The sequence below is a fragment of the Cydia strobilella genome, chromosome 1 (assembly GCF_947568885.1).
Source record: "Cydia strobilella chromosome 1, ilCydStro3.1, whole genome shotgun sequence".
NCBI classification, from domain to species: Eukaryota; Metazoa; Arthropoda; class Insecta; order Lepidoptera; family Tortricidae; genus Cydia; species Cydia strobilella.
The window spans coordinates 18,562,983-18,581,921 of record NC_086041.1 but is presented as its reverse complement, the minus strand read 5'-3'; the positions used below and the strand labels follow the sequence as shown (position 1 = coordinate 18,581,921).

Below are 18,939 nucleotides of genomic sequence, written 5' to 3'. Positions count from 1 at the left end.
GTAATCTGCTCACGTAAGCGAGGCCTAAGTTCCAAACTTCGCATCTTCTCTAGTGTAGTTTTATATCTATATATAATTCATTTAGGTGGCAAATGAGAATTTGAAATCGATTCGTCATTTTTATATTAAACAAATCCGACCCGAAATAATCAATGTGCTGCAGTCGTCCAAAATGTTAAATAACACTATATTTATATTCCCAGGGCGTAGCCCATTCGATACGTCAGTGGGTCTGGAAATATTTACTAGACTACACCCCCTGGCACATGACGCATGCAGAAATACGATCCTTACAACGCAAACGCACAGAGGAATACTTCTCCATGAAGCTCCAGTGGCGCTCCATGACCGAAGGCCAAGAGTCCAGGTTCTCGGAGTACAGAGACAGAAAGAGTCTAGTGGAGAAAGATGTTGCAAGGACAGACCGGACCCATCCGTTTTACGCTGGTGACAATAACCCGAATCTGGCGGTGCTGCAGGATATTCTGATGACATATGTCATGTACAACTTTGACCTTGGCTACGTGCAAGGCATGAGCGATATTTTGGCGCCGTTGCTGCTACTTTTGGGGAATGAGGTGGACAGTTTTTGGTGTTTCGTTGGCTTCATGGAAAGAATTGTAAGTTAGAACCATATTATTACCTTGATTCCAAGCACAGAAGACTCCGTGCAACTGTAAATACAGTCAAATCGTTATGCACGTGGTTTCCAGATTTCCTTTGTTGATGTAATCCTAAATAAATTTAATGAGCTACAATATAATGATAATCATAAAGTAGTTCATATCTAGATGCGACTAATGAATATTCACTACCAAAATCTTATTTGTTTTGTTATTTACTTAGGGTAGAGCGGGGCATGTTGAGCAGTCGGGTAAGTTGACCAATTGAAAAATCTTGGACCCAATACACCAGGCTGGAACTTTAAATTACAAAAAGATGTGAATGGTGAATATGAACACATTGACCCATCGCAAATTCCTATGTGGCGCACGAGAGTGTTTATTGATTTAAAACACCAAATCTAACATAACTCTATATATTTTATTAGAATCTATTTACCTATTGATAGAAAGCAAGGGGCTAGTTGTGCAATTTGTGATCTAGTTGATCAATGGAACAATGGAATTAATGAAACGTTTGGTCGCCGGAATGTGATGTAGCTGGAGGTTATTTGTTACCTATTTATAAAAAAGACATCGCAAAATAAAGTTTTTTTTTGTATTAATCAATATCGGTTATTAGGGTTCCGTACCCAAAGGGTAAAAACTAAGACTCCGTTGTCCGTCTGTTTGTCTGTCACCAGGTTGTATCTCATGAACCATGATAGCTAGACAGTTGAAATTTTCACAGATGATGTATTTCGGTTGCCGCTATAACAACAAATGCTAAAAAGTACGGAACCGTTGGTGCGCGAGTCCGACTCGCACTTGGCCAGAAATTCGTTACTCAAACAACTTTCCAAAATTATGTTGAATAGTCTCGTTGATTCCATATATTTATTTTCGCCTTGCTCAACTATACCCGACACCCATGCTCAACTTACCTCTGTCGAGGCAAGTTGAGCATAATATCTAACTTTTCATATTACTTGAGAACATTTTGCTGTTTATTTATACGTTAAACAAGGATTTTATCTGATGACGTTTTGTCCCAAATAAATGTTCTATCAACTTCAGTAGATTTGATTTTTTTAAGAACCACTATACAAGTACATTACAAGTACTTTAGGCATTAAGTACAAAGCTGTGAACTTAAATGTGCTGAACATTGCCCGCTCTACCATACTCAAAGTAATTATTTTATTGCCATGTTTGAGTCATTATTTGAATGATGGTCCGCATCACTTTGGCAGAAGTTTATTCCAAATATTTGACAAAATCTACAGCTACAGTGGATTTCATTTATCTTAGTTGACCTTGGTTGTAGCGACCGTTCGGCTATAGGTAGCGATGTAAAATCTGGGTCCCATGAATTTAAAGCATATTTTAGTACAAGATTCATGTGGATATAGCGACTTCGGGTGTAGCGACGGTTTTTGATGAACCATTTGTAGCAAGTTCTTAGAAATCCCATGCAGATATTGCGACCGGAGTCGGTCGTCAAAGGACAAAGAGCTTTATAGTCTAAGATACGTTATATATTATTATAGTCGACCTTCACCGATACGTCTAAGGTCTAACGGATGAAACTTATATTTTATGAAAGAAAATATGTTCCTGAACATAAATAAACCGGGTTTCCTAAAGAAATATGGTCAAGAAGGCTATTTTTAATTAATTTTTGTTTTTTCTTCAAATTTCACCGACTTGTCTGACGAATGAAATAAGTTCCAATGGAAAATATTTAAAAGCCTGGCAACCCTTATTTGTAACCGGATTTTCGCAGGCAATCACTGTATTCGCAATAAAATTACCATCATTTTGATATATAATTCAAGCGTCAGATTTTTCGATATAAACTCACCTGTTTAAATACGGCAACCACATAATAGTGACCGGAAAAAGATAGGCAACCTAATTGATTCATGTTGTACCTATACAAGTTATATATTTCCCATTGGAACTTATTTCGTTCGTCAGTCAAGTCGGTGAAATTTGACGATAAAAAATATTTTTTCAAAAGTTTATTAAAAATAGCCTTGACCATATTTCTTTAGGCAACCCTATTTATTTATGTTCAGGAACATATTTTCTTTCATAAAATATAAGTTTCATCCGTCTGACGTATCGGTGAAGGTCGACCATATATAACGTATCTCCTACTATTACTTTCTTATCTTTGATGGTTAGCAACTGTGGTGACCTTTTGTTTATAGGTAGATATTAACTAGGTTGGGGTATAGCGTGAACTCCCATTCGAAACGTACTCACGTTTCGGATTTAAATTTATACATTATATGTCTTTATCTCTTTACCTTTGCCTATAACGATTTCCGACTGTAACGACGAAATTTCTGTGGTCCCTTCATCGTCGTTATATCTGAAATCCACATTAGCAAAAAATGTGTCTACTCAAGTGAAGCCGAAAACAAGACTGTAACGGTCGAATGACAAATTTTCGTCAGCGGCATCAATTTACATTCCAGGCGTACAACTTCGACATGGACCAAGCAGGCATGAAGCAGCAGCTCCTGCAGCTGCAGCAGCTGCTAACGTTCTGCAGCCCGGAGCTGGCGCAGCACCTGGCGCAGAAGGACTCTGGCAACATGTACTTCTGCTTCCGCTGGCTGCTGGTTTGGTTCAAGCGAGAGTTCTCCTTCAGGGACATTATGAGGTAACTTCGACATGAACCAGGCAGGCATGAAGCAGCAGCTCCTGCAGCTGCAGCATTTGCTGATGTTCTGTAGCCCGGAGCTAGCGCAGCACCTGGCGCAGAAAGACTCTGGCAACATGTACTTCTGCTTCCGCTGGCTGCTGGTTTGGTTCAAGCGAGAGTTCTCCTTCAGGGACATTATGAGGTAACTTCGACATGAACCAGGCAGGCATGAAGCAGCAGCTCCTGCAGCTGCAGCATTTGCTGATGTTCTGCAGCCCGGAGCTAGCGCAGCACCTGGCGCAGAAAGACTCTGGCAAACATGTACTTCTGCTTCCGCTGGCTGCTGGTTTGGTTCAAGCGAGAGTTCTCCTTCAGGGACATTATGAGGTAACTTCGACATGGACCAGGCGGGCATGAAGCAGCAGCTCCTACTAGTCCTACTGCTGAGAGGGGGGTTTAAAGGTTCCATTTTTCGGTTTTTCACTTATATCTTGGAAACTTTGCGTCTTAGCGACATACGAAAGTTGATTAAATTTGCTACAAATTTAATTCGGTCAAATTTTTCAATATCTTGAATAGTTATCGAGATATTTATTCTCTATTGAAAGTTTATTTGGGGCTCAATTTTATTTTGATATCTACGTTGATGAAGCTACTAGGCCATGTTTGGTATCGGTTTCGTATAAATCGGGAGTGCCAAATTAATTCATGGTATGTATTACATTGACACCATTCCGAAGTAAAAACATATAAACAAATACCTTTTTTATAAACTTCTTTTCACGCTTAAACCGCTGAACCGATTTAGTTCAAGTATAGAGATGTTTTAAGTCCCGAGACAGGACAAGATAGTTTTTAGCTTAATACTGTTTAAGTTTAGGTTTGAAGTCATGTTTGGTATCATTTTCAACTAAATCAAACATGTAGAGTTTGTAGACCCTCCCAAATATTATTTAAATCGGTTCAGCGGTTATTGATTCCCCATACAAACTTCCATTCCACTTTTCCCACCCTCAAAAGTTGATTTTGTTTATAAAAACTATCCTATGTACTGTCCTGGAACTCAAACCATCTCTATACCAAATTTCAACGAAATCGGTTGAGCGGTTTAAGCGTGAAGAGGAGTTTAAAAAAAAGCATTTTTTTAAATTTTGTTTTTACTTAGGAATGGTGTCAATGTTGATACCATAAATGAATTCAGCACCCCCGATTTATACGAAAACGATACCAAACCCGGCCTAGCCAAGAGACCTAAATAAATTTTCAAGACCGGATATCAAAACCTATACAAGATATCGAAAAACTTGGCTGAATAAAACTTATAACAAATTAAATATTTTTTTTCATTTTGTATAAGTGGCCATGTCGCTCAGACGCATAGTTTCCGAAGATATAATCGAAAAACCGAAAAATGGAACCTTCAAACCCCCCTCTCCCCCCCGGCACCAGGGTTACGGGCGTGGACTTTTGATATGTTCACCTCCTAACTTGTCTAAAAGGTGCTCAAAACAGTCCATGGATAAATGGATAATCCAATGTATGTAGGTACTTCCTTCTTTTGTTGTTTTTTTTTTACATTTAGATTTTATTCTAGTAACATTCTAGACTAGTATTTTTTATACAATTTTTTTACGTTTGACGATCTTTTTGTGAAATTCTTAGTATTAAATTTGATCTGTATAATAATTCAATATTATTATGGAATCTAGAGGCACGGCAGTGCCCCCGCCAAGACGAGCAAAGCGAAGCGCAAAGGCACTACCTACCTTTTCTCGAAGCGCTTCGTCGTTTTTTTGAACCCTCATAACTTGGGTTTGGATTACACCAGATAAACAAAATTCACTTAATTATTAGTGGACTTATTATTTTTATTCGGATGTTATATCATGTTAAATCCGTCACACACTACCGCACCGCACGCATTGGTGCGCCGCACCCATAAGTGAGAGCGAGAACGAGATCTGTTTGTGCGGCACCAAGATCGCGGTGCGGTGCGGTAATGTGTTACAGCCGTAACATGATATAACGGTAACAAACATCCGAATAAAAAATATAGTTGGTCAAGCAAATCTTGTCAGTAAATAAGAACAAAAAACTATACTCATCCTTTTCTTTTGGGTGCTAGTACTAGTGTAAGACAAAGATAGTATGATTCTCTCTGTCTATGATTGAAATGAGACAGTCCTTTGACAAACTATAGCAATTTTATACGACGATTTAAGCCTGGCTTTGGTATGAAGTTAGCTGCATAGTTCGTACGAGTGCGCGTTTAATAATCAACTTCCAAGTGTATGTATTATTATTTAGTCGATGTGGTCTTGTTCAGTTACGCGTTTGTACTTACAATAATTTGTCCTCTAATTTGTTTGTAAAACTTATGAAAGTGGCTACATTAAGGCGCTTCGCGCAGTTTTTGGCCAATAACTGTTACTTTTTAGAGCTTATAACTTCTAAATGAGTCAACAAAAAATTATGAAAAAAATATATATGCATCTTCACTCTATGCACAACAATTGTAACATTTGACTTTTTTCCTGAAATTTGTAGTTTCACCGAAAAAAAAATAACACGACAGGCCGTTTTGCGGCTAACTTTGCTTATAACTACTAAACGGCTTAATCGATTAAAATTATTTTTAAACTAACAAAAATGTTTTAACAGGTTCTACAAATGCAACATAGCTTTTGTTAATCAAAAATTATTTTCTTAAGAAATCGAACGTTTTTCCACAATTCATGCGTATGCAGCCTGAAAATGGCGTGGCCGGCAGTTGTGGGCCAGCTTTGAGACGAGGAGGCTGTGTCGCTCGTCGCTCCGTGCCTTCCTTGCACTATGTTCGCTTATGCACAAGCAAAGTGCTATAATATCAGAGTTATTGTGGCCAAAGAATAAATAACTGCAGAGCGCTGATTTGGTTGCGACGCGCATTAGCGAGCGCAACACGGTATTTTGCGGTCTATTACAATGAATGTAATGATAATATCCGTATATATTATACTATAGGTATAATATACGTATGTTTGAGAAAACTTCATTTGAAATAAATAAATAAATGTTTTCTAACTGACATATTATAATGTCATTCAAGTTTTACGTTTTGAATAATGTTCCATTCCATCTCGAAACAATAAATAATTGATTTAACATAAGCTACCTATTACCTATTACCTGTTTAAAAAAAATGTTTTTGTAGTTTAAAAATATTTTAATCGATTAAGAACTAGCAAAACGGCCTATCGTATTTTTATTTACGGAAAAACTTACTATTAAGCTCGTCACAGACGGAGCGATAATCTGTCGCGCGTGTAAAGCGCCAAGTCGAGCTAAAACAAAGAGGCACGGCCGTACCATCCTTTTCTCAAAGCCATTCAGGCCATTTTCAACGTCCTGTAATTTTGTGTTGGCTAAAGCTAGAACCCGGAATTTAGTGACACATATGGCATAATATGGCTTAGATATATCCCCAAGAACATTCCATTTAAACTTGTAGTATAAGAATTATTGCACGTCAAAGCTGCTTACTTTGGTCACTGACACACTCACTCACTCACTCACCAATCATCATAATTCTAAGGTACTTCTAGCAGACCCACAAGCTGTAAATTTTAATCATAGTAAGTAGTTTTTAGCTTCTCAAGCCATAAAAAACCTAAAAATATTGCAAGATCAGTCACGTTTTAAAGATTTGAGAAATGCATAAGTTACTTTGTAATCCCATATAAATATATGCTACTACAAAGTTACTTTTGCAGTTCCTACAAATAGTAGGTGAAGGTCTACGATGTACGATGTGAGTATGAAGATGTGTATAGTTATAAAATGTGTATAATATGAGTATCGTATGGCTATGAGTATGGTAAGGATATGAATATTGTATAGGTATGAGTGCGGGTATGGTGTGGGATGGGTAAGGGTATGAGTATTGTACGAGTAATAGTTTGGTATGGCCATGAGTATTGTATGAGTACGAGTACCTATAGTGTGGGATGGGAATGAGCTTTGAGAAAAGTGGTAGCTGGCGTACAAGAAGTAGTACCCGAAAACAAGGACTGCCTACAAAAAGAGATGAGATCCCATCAAAAACATTACATGTAAAAGATGTAAGTCTCGCAACGCAATTCTTCAACTACAAAAAAGTTTTGAGATGTAATGTGAAACCAAGTCGGTATTTTAGTCAGTGCCAGGGGGTGTTAAAACATTGTATTTACAGAACTGTTAAAACATTTTTTAGTTTAAAGATAATTTTAATCGAATTGCCGTTTAGTAGAAATAGGCAAAAATACCTAGTAGCAAAACGGCATCTAGTAGTGTTTTTTACGAAAAAACTAAATCACAGGAAAAAAATAGTTCCGACTATAACTAATAGTTTGAAATTGATTAACTATTTTATTTATCAACAAACTACTCGAAAAAAACCATAGTTTAATAGTAAGGTAACGATTCTAAAAATGTAGTAATTAGTTTACAAGTTAACTATTAATGGCATTATTTATATTTATTAATTAATATATTTTTCTTATAATTTTCGACCTCCACTAAATGCATAATCTACTCATACTCAAAGGACAAAATAGCTGCAAAGCAGTCTTTGCAGTTAAAATATACACAAATACGAGTATAGCGCCATCGGCGTGCCTCTGGCCTGTCTTATTATATTCTTTTCACCTCAGCAGCTCGAACAAGTCTACTTTCGTCACTCCCTGGAGTGAGGAAAGTGCGACTTTCCTCACTCCAGGGAGTGAAACAATGTAGCTTTTTAATTTAGTGAAGGCCATGAACTTCATACTACGGTACGGTACGGTATATTTCTAGAAGAAAGCTCCGTTTAAGGGACATGGTGTTTTATACCTTTTTTGTGTAGAACTTAATAAGCTTTTGTTTCGCCATACGTGCGTATTCACATTAAACCCAGGTATTCCGAGAAAAACAGAAAAATCATAAAAGATTTATACTTTTTAAGATGGCGTTTGTTCCCCGTGGTCCCCGAAGCTCCAATTTTATGACACGCAAACAGGGATCCCTGAAATTGTAGGTGTCAAATTTCATTACTGTCACTATTGTTTAAACCCCATTTAAGACCTAAAATCTGTTTTTGCAGTCACATTTTTAAGTCCTAAATATTTTTCCTCCATTTATTTTAGTAAATCTGTATTGCATAACACTCGTGTACCAATTATGGATCTACTGATGACTATTTCATTGAAATCCACTCAATAGTTTAGGCGCCAGAAGTAAAAATATGATTTAATATTCGGCATCCTCTCAAGGCGGCTGTATTGATTTTTCTTTAATAAAACAAGTGTAAACAGGTTGTGAAAGGCGAGAGGAATCTACCGATACGTCATTTTAAAAAAATCCGTCCAGTATCCTGAGCTACAGGGTGTACTGATTATCAGTATTTAAACCCAAAACCCTACTTTCCGTTTAAGTCGCAGTCGAGTAAAATGTTGATATTGGGGTATAACGTGTACAAATGTATAGGCAAAAGTGGAATTCATATTCCTACAAGTTTCCTATTAAGAGAATATCCCCTGATAAATAAGCGTTCAGTTACTATTTTCTATAACAAGATGTATTTTTTCCGCATAGATATTTAGGACTTTTTTGTGTAGAATTTAATAAGCTTTAATGTTGCCTTACACCATATTTTCACAGAGAATGTAGATTTAGAGTAAAACGCAAATTTCTCCAGGATGATACACATTTTCCAAGATGGCTGCGATTCCTCGAGGTCCCCAAATGTGAAATAGTGTGGACATGAAAAAGAGACCTTTATTTAGCATACATACCAAATTTCATAACTTTGGAAGGATTTCGAGGTTAGACCTAATCCGATTGTACTATAAGTTATTTAAGTTAATACGTCTCACAATAGTTTAAATTCGATCAATAAATTGCTCTGATAATTAGCTTAAGATAATACCTATATGTGTACATATTATTCACCATTCATAAGTGCTTGTTGCTAGGCCTACATGAATAAAGTACAGGGTGGGCCAGTGATAAATGCATTTTAAAAAAATTAGTAAATAATCAATTTTTTTGTTTTTAAATAAAAATTATAATTATAATTTGGGATAAAGAAATAAATTTTACGTTTTAAAAATTAAATCATCAAGATGTCGTCCGTAGCGGTTGCGGCACTCTTCCAGTCTTGCATGTAAATTTTGAAAGACTTTCGTTAGAAGTTGCGGAGATATTGATTGGATTTCTTGACGAATATTCTCCTTTAATTCTGCTGTGGTTGTCGGATTATTGGAGTACACTTTACTCTTCAAGTAACCCCACAAAAAGAAGTCTGCCGAAGTTAAGTCAGGGCTCCTGGGAGGCCAAGCAATGTCACCTCGCCTCGATATCAATTTTTGAGGAAACATTTCACGCAAAACTTCCAGGGTCACGTTACTTGTATGGCAGGTGGCCCCGTCTTGCTGAAACCATGTGTTGTTGTTGTAACCATACGATTCGTGAAGTTTCGGAGCCAGGAAATCTCTTAACACGAAAGTCTTGTTAAGTCTTTGAAAATTTACAAGCAAGACTGGAAGAGTGCCGCAACCGCTACGGACGACATCTTGATGATTTAATTTTTAAAACGTAAAATGTATTTGTTTATCCCAATTTCTAATTATATTTTTTATTTAAAAACATAAAAATTTATTATTTATTAATTTTTTTAAAATGCATTTATCACTGGCCCACCCTGTATATTTGAAAAAAAAAAAGAAACAAAGCTACGAAGTCGAAAATTGTGTTCCAAGCATTTCCCTCTATAACTTTTTTTGAGCATTCATTTCCTGGCCAGATTGAGTCAGTTTTCAAGAACCATCTTTTGTCTTTTTGACTTGACGACATAGCTAGGGACCGTGCGCGTCTATCACGTTGTGGACCTTGTGGGTGTGTGTTGATAATGTTGATATTGACTCTAGCTTTTAATACCTACAGGGCTCATGTGCCGACCCCTTACTCCACGGTTCACGCATGCTTCCTGCAGTTGAAACATTCAATGTTTGATTCGAATCAAGTGGCTTTTTGCACCAAATCGTGATCACAATAAAATAGATGTGCTCTCACAAAAAAGGCACCTTTTCTAAATTACATAGCCTCTGAATCCTATGAATTTTATTCTAAATTTTTGTCTAAAAATATACCATTAAAATTCTTCGGGTTTATAACTGCTCGAAAGAGTGCTCGAACTGTTTATAAAATGTATAAGTTGACTTATTTTTGTGTGCAGGCTATGGGAAGTCCTGTGGACGGGGTTGCCGTGTGCCAACTTCCATCTGCTCATTTGTGTCGCTATACTCGACGCCGAAAAGGACACGATAATCAACAACAACTATGGGTTCACTGAAATATTGAAGGTAAGTTTGGAGAAATGCACATTTAAATTTTTTGTTTACTAAGTATACTTTTAGTTTACTAATGGTGTAAAAGACAGATGTATTGTGACTTAAACACTATTGGTCTATTATAAAATTAGTCGCTCTGATTGGCCGTAACCATGCCGTAACACTGTCACTTGAAAATACATGACAATGAAAACTGTCTGTTAGTAGACGGTTTCATGCAATATAGAACATGTTTTATATGCAATATTTTTGTATGATAATTTATTATTTTATTGTCACGTGAATAATGGGATAAATAATTAATTATTAGCCATGTACATTTGTCGCACGTGTTTATCATTATCATGTGTATATCATTTCAATCCTATAGATTGAAATGATAGCTGACCGAGTGACCGGGTCGTGGCCTGCGGCTATAATAATTGGCTGTTTACATTTTTCTTACTAAAAAAGCAATACAGTAATAACTTCCCGTCCGCTAAAACAGGACCATAATGTTTCTCACCATTTTAACCGTCCCCGTAGGGCTAGCACATGATTGGCGCGACAATATCTTGCGGCGACATAGACTACTCGTCCCTTTTTTTAGCATAGAATAAGACGGGTAGTCTATCTCGCCGCGAGATACTGTCGCGCCAATAATGTGCTAGGCCTACTGGTCTTCCACAAATGTGTCGTTTTCAAGCAAAAGGTACCACATCGTCGCTTGCCATAAGGACGCTCTGACAGGCTTTCGTATAAAGATACAAGCAAATTTCATCCTTATGGTAAGCGACTATGTGGTATTTTTTGATTGAATACGTCACAAATATTTATATACCAAAATTAGCCACATACACATACTCAAAACAACTCAGGGACATATTTAAAATATACACATTAAAAAAACGCCGCCTACAACGGCGATTAGTATTTATTATCACTAATTTAAATTGAACGGACTATATCAAAACAATAAAATTAACAAATTTAAAATAATAGGATGTTAATATCAATGGCTGATGTTTAAAAAAATGCATAACATCATCCCCATATAAAATCTGTCATGAGCAAAAGTAATCAAAATAATTTATCATGGCCAAATTATACGTGAAAGGTCCCATTATAAATCCCATAATATTTTCAGTGTTTGTTGGAACGGCTAGCACATCAGTTAACCGCACAATAGGGCATATTTTTTCCTAAAAGAAATAATCTAAATACTTCTTACTTCGACTGTGACAACGGGCTGCCATTTGCAAACTAAATAGCGCCGTGGCGCAATATTTATGCCCCACCCACCGTGGCACAAAATGTGTGGGGTCATTTTGCAGAGCTAGTTCGTCATCTATGTTTATTATCAATCGCTGCCTTAATTAGTTTCATGTCAAAGTGATAGGTGTCTAGATTTACTATTGGTTTAAATACATTTCATTTTCTACCTTAACACAATCGAAATAAAGTTGATACTTTAAAGACGCTGCCCAACCTCACATTGAGGTAGAAAATCAACTTGTCCGTCACAAATTTAAAATACCTAAACGTATTGTATATAAAATTATCATATAATACTTTCGAATATTTTTGTCATGCTTTTAGCAGCTGTTCCACTCCACATCAATTAATATCGGTCTGATGTTATAATAATACTGTAATTTTCAGCATGTAAACGACCTATCGATGTGCCTGGACGTCGACAAAATATTAAGCACAGCCGAGGGCATATACCACCAAATAATATCAGCCCACCACCTAACAGACCAAATCAGGATCATACTCGGAATGACTCCTCTGAACGTTTCCGTGTCAACGAATTCGGACGACGAGCCAATGACGAGCGGAGCTAATGGTATGGAGAAATGTGAGAATGCCCGGGACCCTCTCTTGAGACCAGGGATGGATGAAGTTATGTATCAAATAGGATTAGACATGAATTTTTGAGCACGCGGTGAATATTATATGTATTCATATGTAGATTAGACATACTGTTGTGCAAATAATTTAGATCAACTCCGATACCAAACCATTTAAAAACAGTGGTTAGGAGTTACATATTGTGACATGTCATTGTTTTTTTTTTTTGTAACAATGTAACAAATGAATATTTTTACAGTAGATGCATCATGTTTGCAGACGTACGAGTAATATGCTTTTTGAGTTGATTTTATGTTAAGGCGTTTCTAGTAGTAAAAACTACCACAGGTTACCTAAATATGCTACATTCTCAAACTCTAATTATTTGCATTGATTTAGCACAATATATTCACTAAACTTATAATGAAACAGTCGCCGTGGTCGAAACCGGCCGGGAAAGTATATATATATATATATACAGGATGATCAATCCAAATGGGTCAGTATGGAGAAGTCAGAAACTATGAGAGATAGCGAAATCTGTTCTTAGGAACCATGGCGTCGATTTTAGATTTTTTAACCTTTTCGACGCCGCGTTAAACACAAAAGCTGTCACTCAGACGCCACGTCACCGAAGTGTCAAAACTGAAATTATTTATTTATTTATTGATAATAACGATACAGCTATCATAACAGTTGCCCAATGCGATAGTGTAGCAAAATGTAAACTAGACATAATAAATTTTTAATAAAACTATTTCTAAGTATAACATAACACAAACAAAGTGACTTTGATGAAGTCATTCTCATAACAATGGAACACATCAATCCGGGTAGCAACTTGATTGAGTGTACGCAAGGCTCTCGTCCACGGCGCCTCGTGCAGTAGATCGGTGCGCGCGCGCGGCACGGCTAGCAGCTGCGGTTGGTGTCGGCGCCACACCGCCATACCGCGAGGGCGCGCACAGGTTCACCATGGCCAGTACCTCTGTGTTACTGATCTTATGCACATGCACGTAGGTCTATGTTGCTCTGTGGTCTGTAACGCATTAATCCGTTTTTGGAGTTGGACCTGCGGTGCCGATATATCCGTCATTGGCGTCCAAAAGGTTAATAATAATGACATTTAAACTTTTTTTTAACTCATACATAACCGGGAATCGAACCTGGTCAATATTCTTTATGTAATCGCATGTAGTATTTGTTTGTATAATTGAGCCAGAAAATTTGAATAAAAAAATTGGAAAAAATTGTTTGCCATCATAATTTTCCTCGCGTTGTCCCGGCATTTTGCCTCGGCTCATGGGAGCCTGGGGTCCGCTTGGGAACCAATCCCAAGAATTGACGTGGGCACTAGTTTTTATGAAAGCGACTGCCATCTGACCTTCCAACCCAGAGGGGAAACTAGGCCTTATTGGGATTAGTCCGGTTTCCTCTCGATGTTTTCCTTCACCGAAAAGCGACAGGTAAATATCAAAGATATTCCGTACATAAGTTTCGAAAAACTCATTGGTACGAAGCCGGGGTTTGAACCCGCGACCTCCAAATTGCAAGTCGCACGCCCTTACCGCTAGGCCACCAGCGCTTTAAAAATAAAAACAACTGGATGCCAATGAGGCCTAGTGTCCCCTCTGGGTTGGAAGGGCAGATGGCAGTCGCTTTTGTAAAAACTAGTGCCCACGTCAATTCTTCGGATTGGTTACCAAGCGGACTCCAGGCTCCCATGAGCCGTGGCAGAATGCCGGGACAACGAGAGGAAGATGATGATGGCTTTAAATTTTTTCAATTTTTTTATTCAAATTTCAGGATCAATAATACCAAAGATAGATATAACTCCGTAATAAATGGACACAGTCTAAGGAAAAAACGTGCCTCGAAAATCACGAAAATTTGATTCTCGATCAGATGGCACCACTAGTTTTAGCCTACTCTTGTATAGAGGGCGTTGACGGTTTCGTTTGTTATTTATAATTTTGACGCATATCAGTGAAAGAACATGGGTCAAAATCATATAAAAATAATTAATGCAAATAAAAAAAACATTTATCCATATTTAAATACATTTGAACGTATTTTTATAAATCTTCATTTTTAGTTTTAAAGTATGTCGATAGATGGCAGTGAATTTACAGTGGTTACAAAATTTACTATGACAGTACCGCTCTATCTTATTATATCCTCTTTGATAATACAAAAATACTCACGCTATTACAATAAAGAATATTGACCAGGTTCGATTCCCGGCTATGTATGAGAGTTTAAAAAAAGTTTGAATGTCATTCGCTATCTCTCATAGTTTCTGACTTCTCCCTACTGACCCATTTGGATTGATCATCCTGTATATACATAATGAATATATCTCAGTTATCTATATGTATACTGTACACTAAATTCAGTCAATTATATTCTAAACACAAGCTAAACACATATGATTTAAATACGGTTTATGCTTCCTTACGCGTTAAAAAATATCTTAAATTAGTAGTAGTAGTAGTAGTAATCACTTTATTAGTGTTATGACTATTAGTGCACGTGTCTTCCAGTGTGATAACAAGATGTGTTGTATTTTGAATTACTATCTGTATGTTGTAGTTAAGGCCGTTCCATCGGTTTGCCGCTGTCTTTGTCACATTTCGCAAGAAAGAACGGGAAAGAACATTCGCGCCAAGTGTCAATTTTGATCGAATTTTGTCGGTTTTTATTTATTTTAAAAACGTTAGCTTACAACATCGAAATTCTAAAGCTGTGAAATTACTATTTACGTTAAGATTGTTTATTCTTCTTTTTTTGTTTATAGTATCACATAATAAATAACCGAGTAAAGTAGGATTAAAAGTCCGAGTTAGAGGTTACTTTGGGAATTAATTGTATCGAGCGAAGTGTCATAATTCGTGTTTCGGATATAGTCAAGAACTACATATATTTTTTCCACGTCTACGAATATCAACGCCTCTTGGAAAAACATGATCATATAAGGAGATTTTTCGCCTTCTGGCTCAGGGAACCGCCTTAAGTTATAAGCGACGGCTAGTTTTTGAAAACTCGTATGATTGCTCTATCTATCATATCTATTAGATTTATTATATTTGATTAATTTATCAAAATGATAGTTATGCATAAATTGAATTATTCACAAAAGGTAACATATGCCCAGGCCCTCATTCATATCGAGTTCCTTTTCATCAAAACTGTATCCCTTGGATATCAGAGAGATATCATCCGTAATGCCCATTCTATTCTTAGGACCAGATAAGTGAAATATCGACCCAGTGTCTTGAAAATAGGACATTTATTTTAAATTTCCCGATATAAGGTCTGATCTTGCTAGAAAAACTTTATTTTGCGTACTATTATGACTACATATTTTCGCCCTAAAATTAAACCAATAGGTTTTACAAGGATATTCGTATGGTGTCTGCAATACGGCAACATCTCAAAATGTATGATTTTTGGAGTTTACAACTTAATGCCGTTCCCTGAGCCAGAAGGCGAAAAATCTCCTTTTATGATCATATTTTTCTAAGAGACGTTGATATTCGTAGACGTGGAAAAAATATATACATATAGGTAGTTCTTGATTATATTATCTTTAATAACATAGTTTCCGATACATGAATTATGACACTTCACTCGATACAATTAATTCCTAAAGTAACCTCTAACTCGGACCTTTAATCAAACTTTACTCGGTTATTTATTATGTGACACTATAAACAAACAAAAAAAGAAGAAAAAAAACCGACCAAGTGCGAGTCGGACTCGCGCACGAAGGGTTCCGTACCATTACGGAAAAAAACAGCAAAAAAATCACGTTTGTTGTATGGGAGCCCCATTTAAATATTTATATTATTCTGTTTTTAGTATTTGTTGTTATAGCGGCAACAGAAATACATCATCTGTGAAAATTTCAACTGTCTAGCTATCACGGTTCATGAGATACAGCCTGGTGACAGACAGACGGACAGCGGAGTCTTAGTAATAGGGTCCCGTTTTTACCCTTTGGGTACGGAACCCTAAAAAAAATCTTAACTTAAATAGTAATTTGACAGTTTTCAAATTTCGATATTGTAAAGCGAGGTTTAGACTAGCAAGAACTTGCATGCATTTTTCATTACATTGCGATGTTTGATAATCATTTTGAATGCACTTTACCTTAGTAGTCAGCAATGTAACGTAAATTGCATGCAAGTAGTCTAAACCTCGCTTAAGGCGACGTTTTTAAAATAAATAAAAATCTACAAAATTCGATCAAAATTTACACTTGACGCGCATGGTCTTTCTTGCGAAATGTGACAGTGACAGTGATAGCGGCAAACCGATGGAACGGCCTTAATTAAACATTTCCTTTGAAATCTTGAAGTCGGTTAAAAAAGGATAGCAAGCAGCCTTTAAAGAATTTGGTGCCCAAGTGGCCGTATTGCAGCCACTATATATATATATATATATATATATATATATATATATATATACTATCACATGTATCTGCACTATCTAATATATTGTTTCAGTGTCTATTCGGTATTAACAAAAAACCTTGGATTATATTATAGAGTTTACAAAAGTTATCCTCGGTAGTGGCTTGTTGTTTTAGTGTTGTTGTAAATATACAATTAATTTTTGCCTCACTTAAAACTATTTCTTTATTTAAAATCAGTTTTTTTTTACAGGAACTCGAATATAACGGATTAAAAATATCTGTCGTAACCACCAGCGTCTGGGCCTTACTCGCCTAAACCACGAAATCATAATACTACAGAGAGACTGGTGAAAGTGATAATTTTTCTATTTTTATAAAGTACTCGTGGTACTCCTTAAACTAAAAACAGCTGTCCATGATTGTGTCATAGTACTTGAGTAGGTCTCCAAAATATCGCGTTAAAATTAGCTAGTGAGGCTTATAAGCCATATAAGGTTAAGGCTTTTATATTAATGGCGCAATATCAAGTTCATAGGCTTTCTTATTGACACGTTGTAATACCCTATGAATTTGAGTTTGTCTTATCCGGATTGACGGGTTATTGGTTTAAATGGTGCCTTTAAATATAATAGGTGTCTTGTGCAGTTGGTCAATGAAAGACGAAGGATCGCCTAAATGATAGGATACTGAATAATTTGACTGCAATTTGATTTATTTAACACCAGGTGCTTGTATCGTGCTCTAGATCCAGATTAAAATTAATATTTTTGTGCCATAGACTAGTTTTTTTTATACCACGTCGGTGGCAAACAAGCATACTGCCCGCCTGATGGTAAGCAGTCACCGTAGCCTATGCACGCCTGCAATATCAGAGATATTACATGCGCGTTGCCGACACTAAAAACCTGTACACTCCTTTTTTGAAGAACCCTATACTGTAGCCCATCGGGAAAACCTCGGCAGGGAGCTTATTTCACAGCCGAAGCGTCTGCGGGAGGAAATTCCTTTTAAATCGCACCGTACGCGACCATTTAGGTTCTACGGTGTGAGGATGAACATCCTGCCGACCGTTGGCATCATGTCAAACAATTCTTCAGAGCACAGCCTATTGTACAAGCGGTAGAACACACACAAGGACGCAAAGTCTCTTGTGAGTTTGGGATCGTCGACGACCTTTGGACTGAGATCGAAGGATCCAAGCTGGCATCCTGGTGCTCCTGCCCAAAGGTGACAGCAGTACTGCATATGGAGTCTGACTTGCGATTTATATAGCAGCAGTCTTTGTCCCGGAGTAAAGTATCGCCTCGCTTTAGATTTAAATTTAGATTAGATTTTGAGTCTTGGTGGGGTGGAATCAGACTAAATTGTCCCGGCCCCACACCGAAACTCTGGATAGAGTACTCTCAATATCCGACACAAGCTTTTCACGACTCTGCAGCACCACGGAACGTGGGATGTTGGCACGGCCCACAGGTAATAGGCATCCCCAGTACTGTCGTCTGCTTAGCAATGAATGTCGTCGATAGACAAAATGTCATTGATGTGCAGCAAAAACAGTGTTGGGGACAGCACAGAACCTTGCGGAACGCCAGCGTTAATGTCCATGCTATCGGAGCAGCTTCCGTCTACTACGGCTCGTATGCGTCTGCCGGACAAAAAGTTAGCGATCCATTTGCATAGTTCCTCCGGCAATCCATAATAGTGTAAGCCCTTCGCATAAAAAAACTGCAAATCGATGTACAGGTTAGCCGTTTGGCACACGCATACTAGAGGTGAAAACAAAATTTTTGACCCGCAGTTCCTAAAAAAAAATCCCTGTGGGGGGGGAGTGGTAAAACATTTTTTTTTTGCATGGAAAAAAAATTACATACATACACCGGCATGTCTCATGAACGTCTTTGTGTTCAAGTCAAGTTCAAGATTCGAATGTTGACGGACACGTGCTTTGAGGACAAGAGAACGAAACAGATCTGCCAAAAGGTTATGTAGGATAGTGCGGTCTACAGGCGCGACGTACGGAAGGGCCCCCGGTCCCCCCCTGTTGCAGCAGCCGGGTCCACTCCGGTCTCCTTCTCCGGCACGGAT

At 37.3% G+C, this 18,939-nt stretch overlaps 1 protein-coding gene across 4 annotated transcripts in view; it reads left to right on the top strand.

The window, feature by feature from the left end:
* Positions 1-17,271, top strand: part of LOC134745922 (TBC1 domain family member 15) — a 37,954-nt gene extending 20,683 nt beyond the window's left edge. For 2 of the 4 annotated variants that reach the window (XM_063680060.1, XM_063680041.1), the window contains 5 exons: positions 204-620; positions 3,089-3,276; positions 10,490-10,616; positions 12,246-12,488; positions 17,105-17,271. In XM_063680060.1, coding sequence (XP_063536130.1) covers positions 204-620; positions 3,089-3,276; positions 10,490-10,616; positions 12,246-12,488; positions 17,105-17,170 — 1,041 coding nt within the window. In that variant the 3' untranslated portion in view covers positions 17,171-17,271. Of the gene's footprint in view, positions 1-203; positions 621-3,088; positions 3,277-10,489; positions 10,617-12,245; positions 12,532-17,104 lie in introns of all 4 variants that reach the window. The other 2 variants (XM_063680069.1, XM_063680049.1) reach the window with 2 other exon arrangements.
* The last annotated feature ends 1,668 nt before the right edge of the window (positions 17,272-18,939 follow it).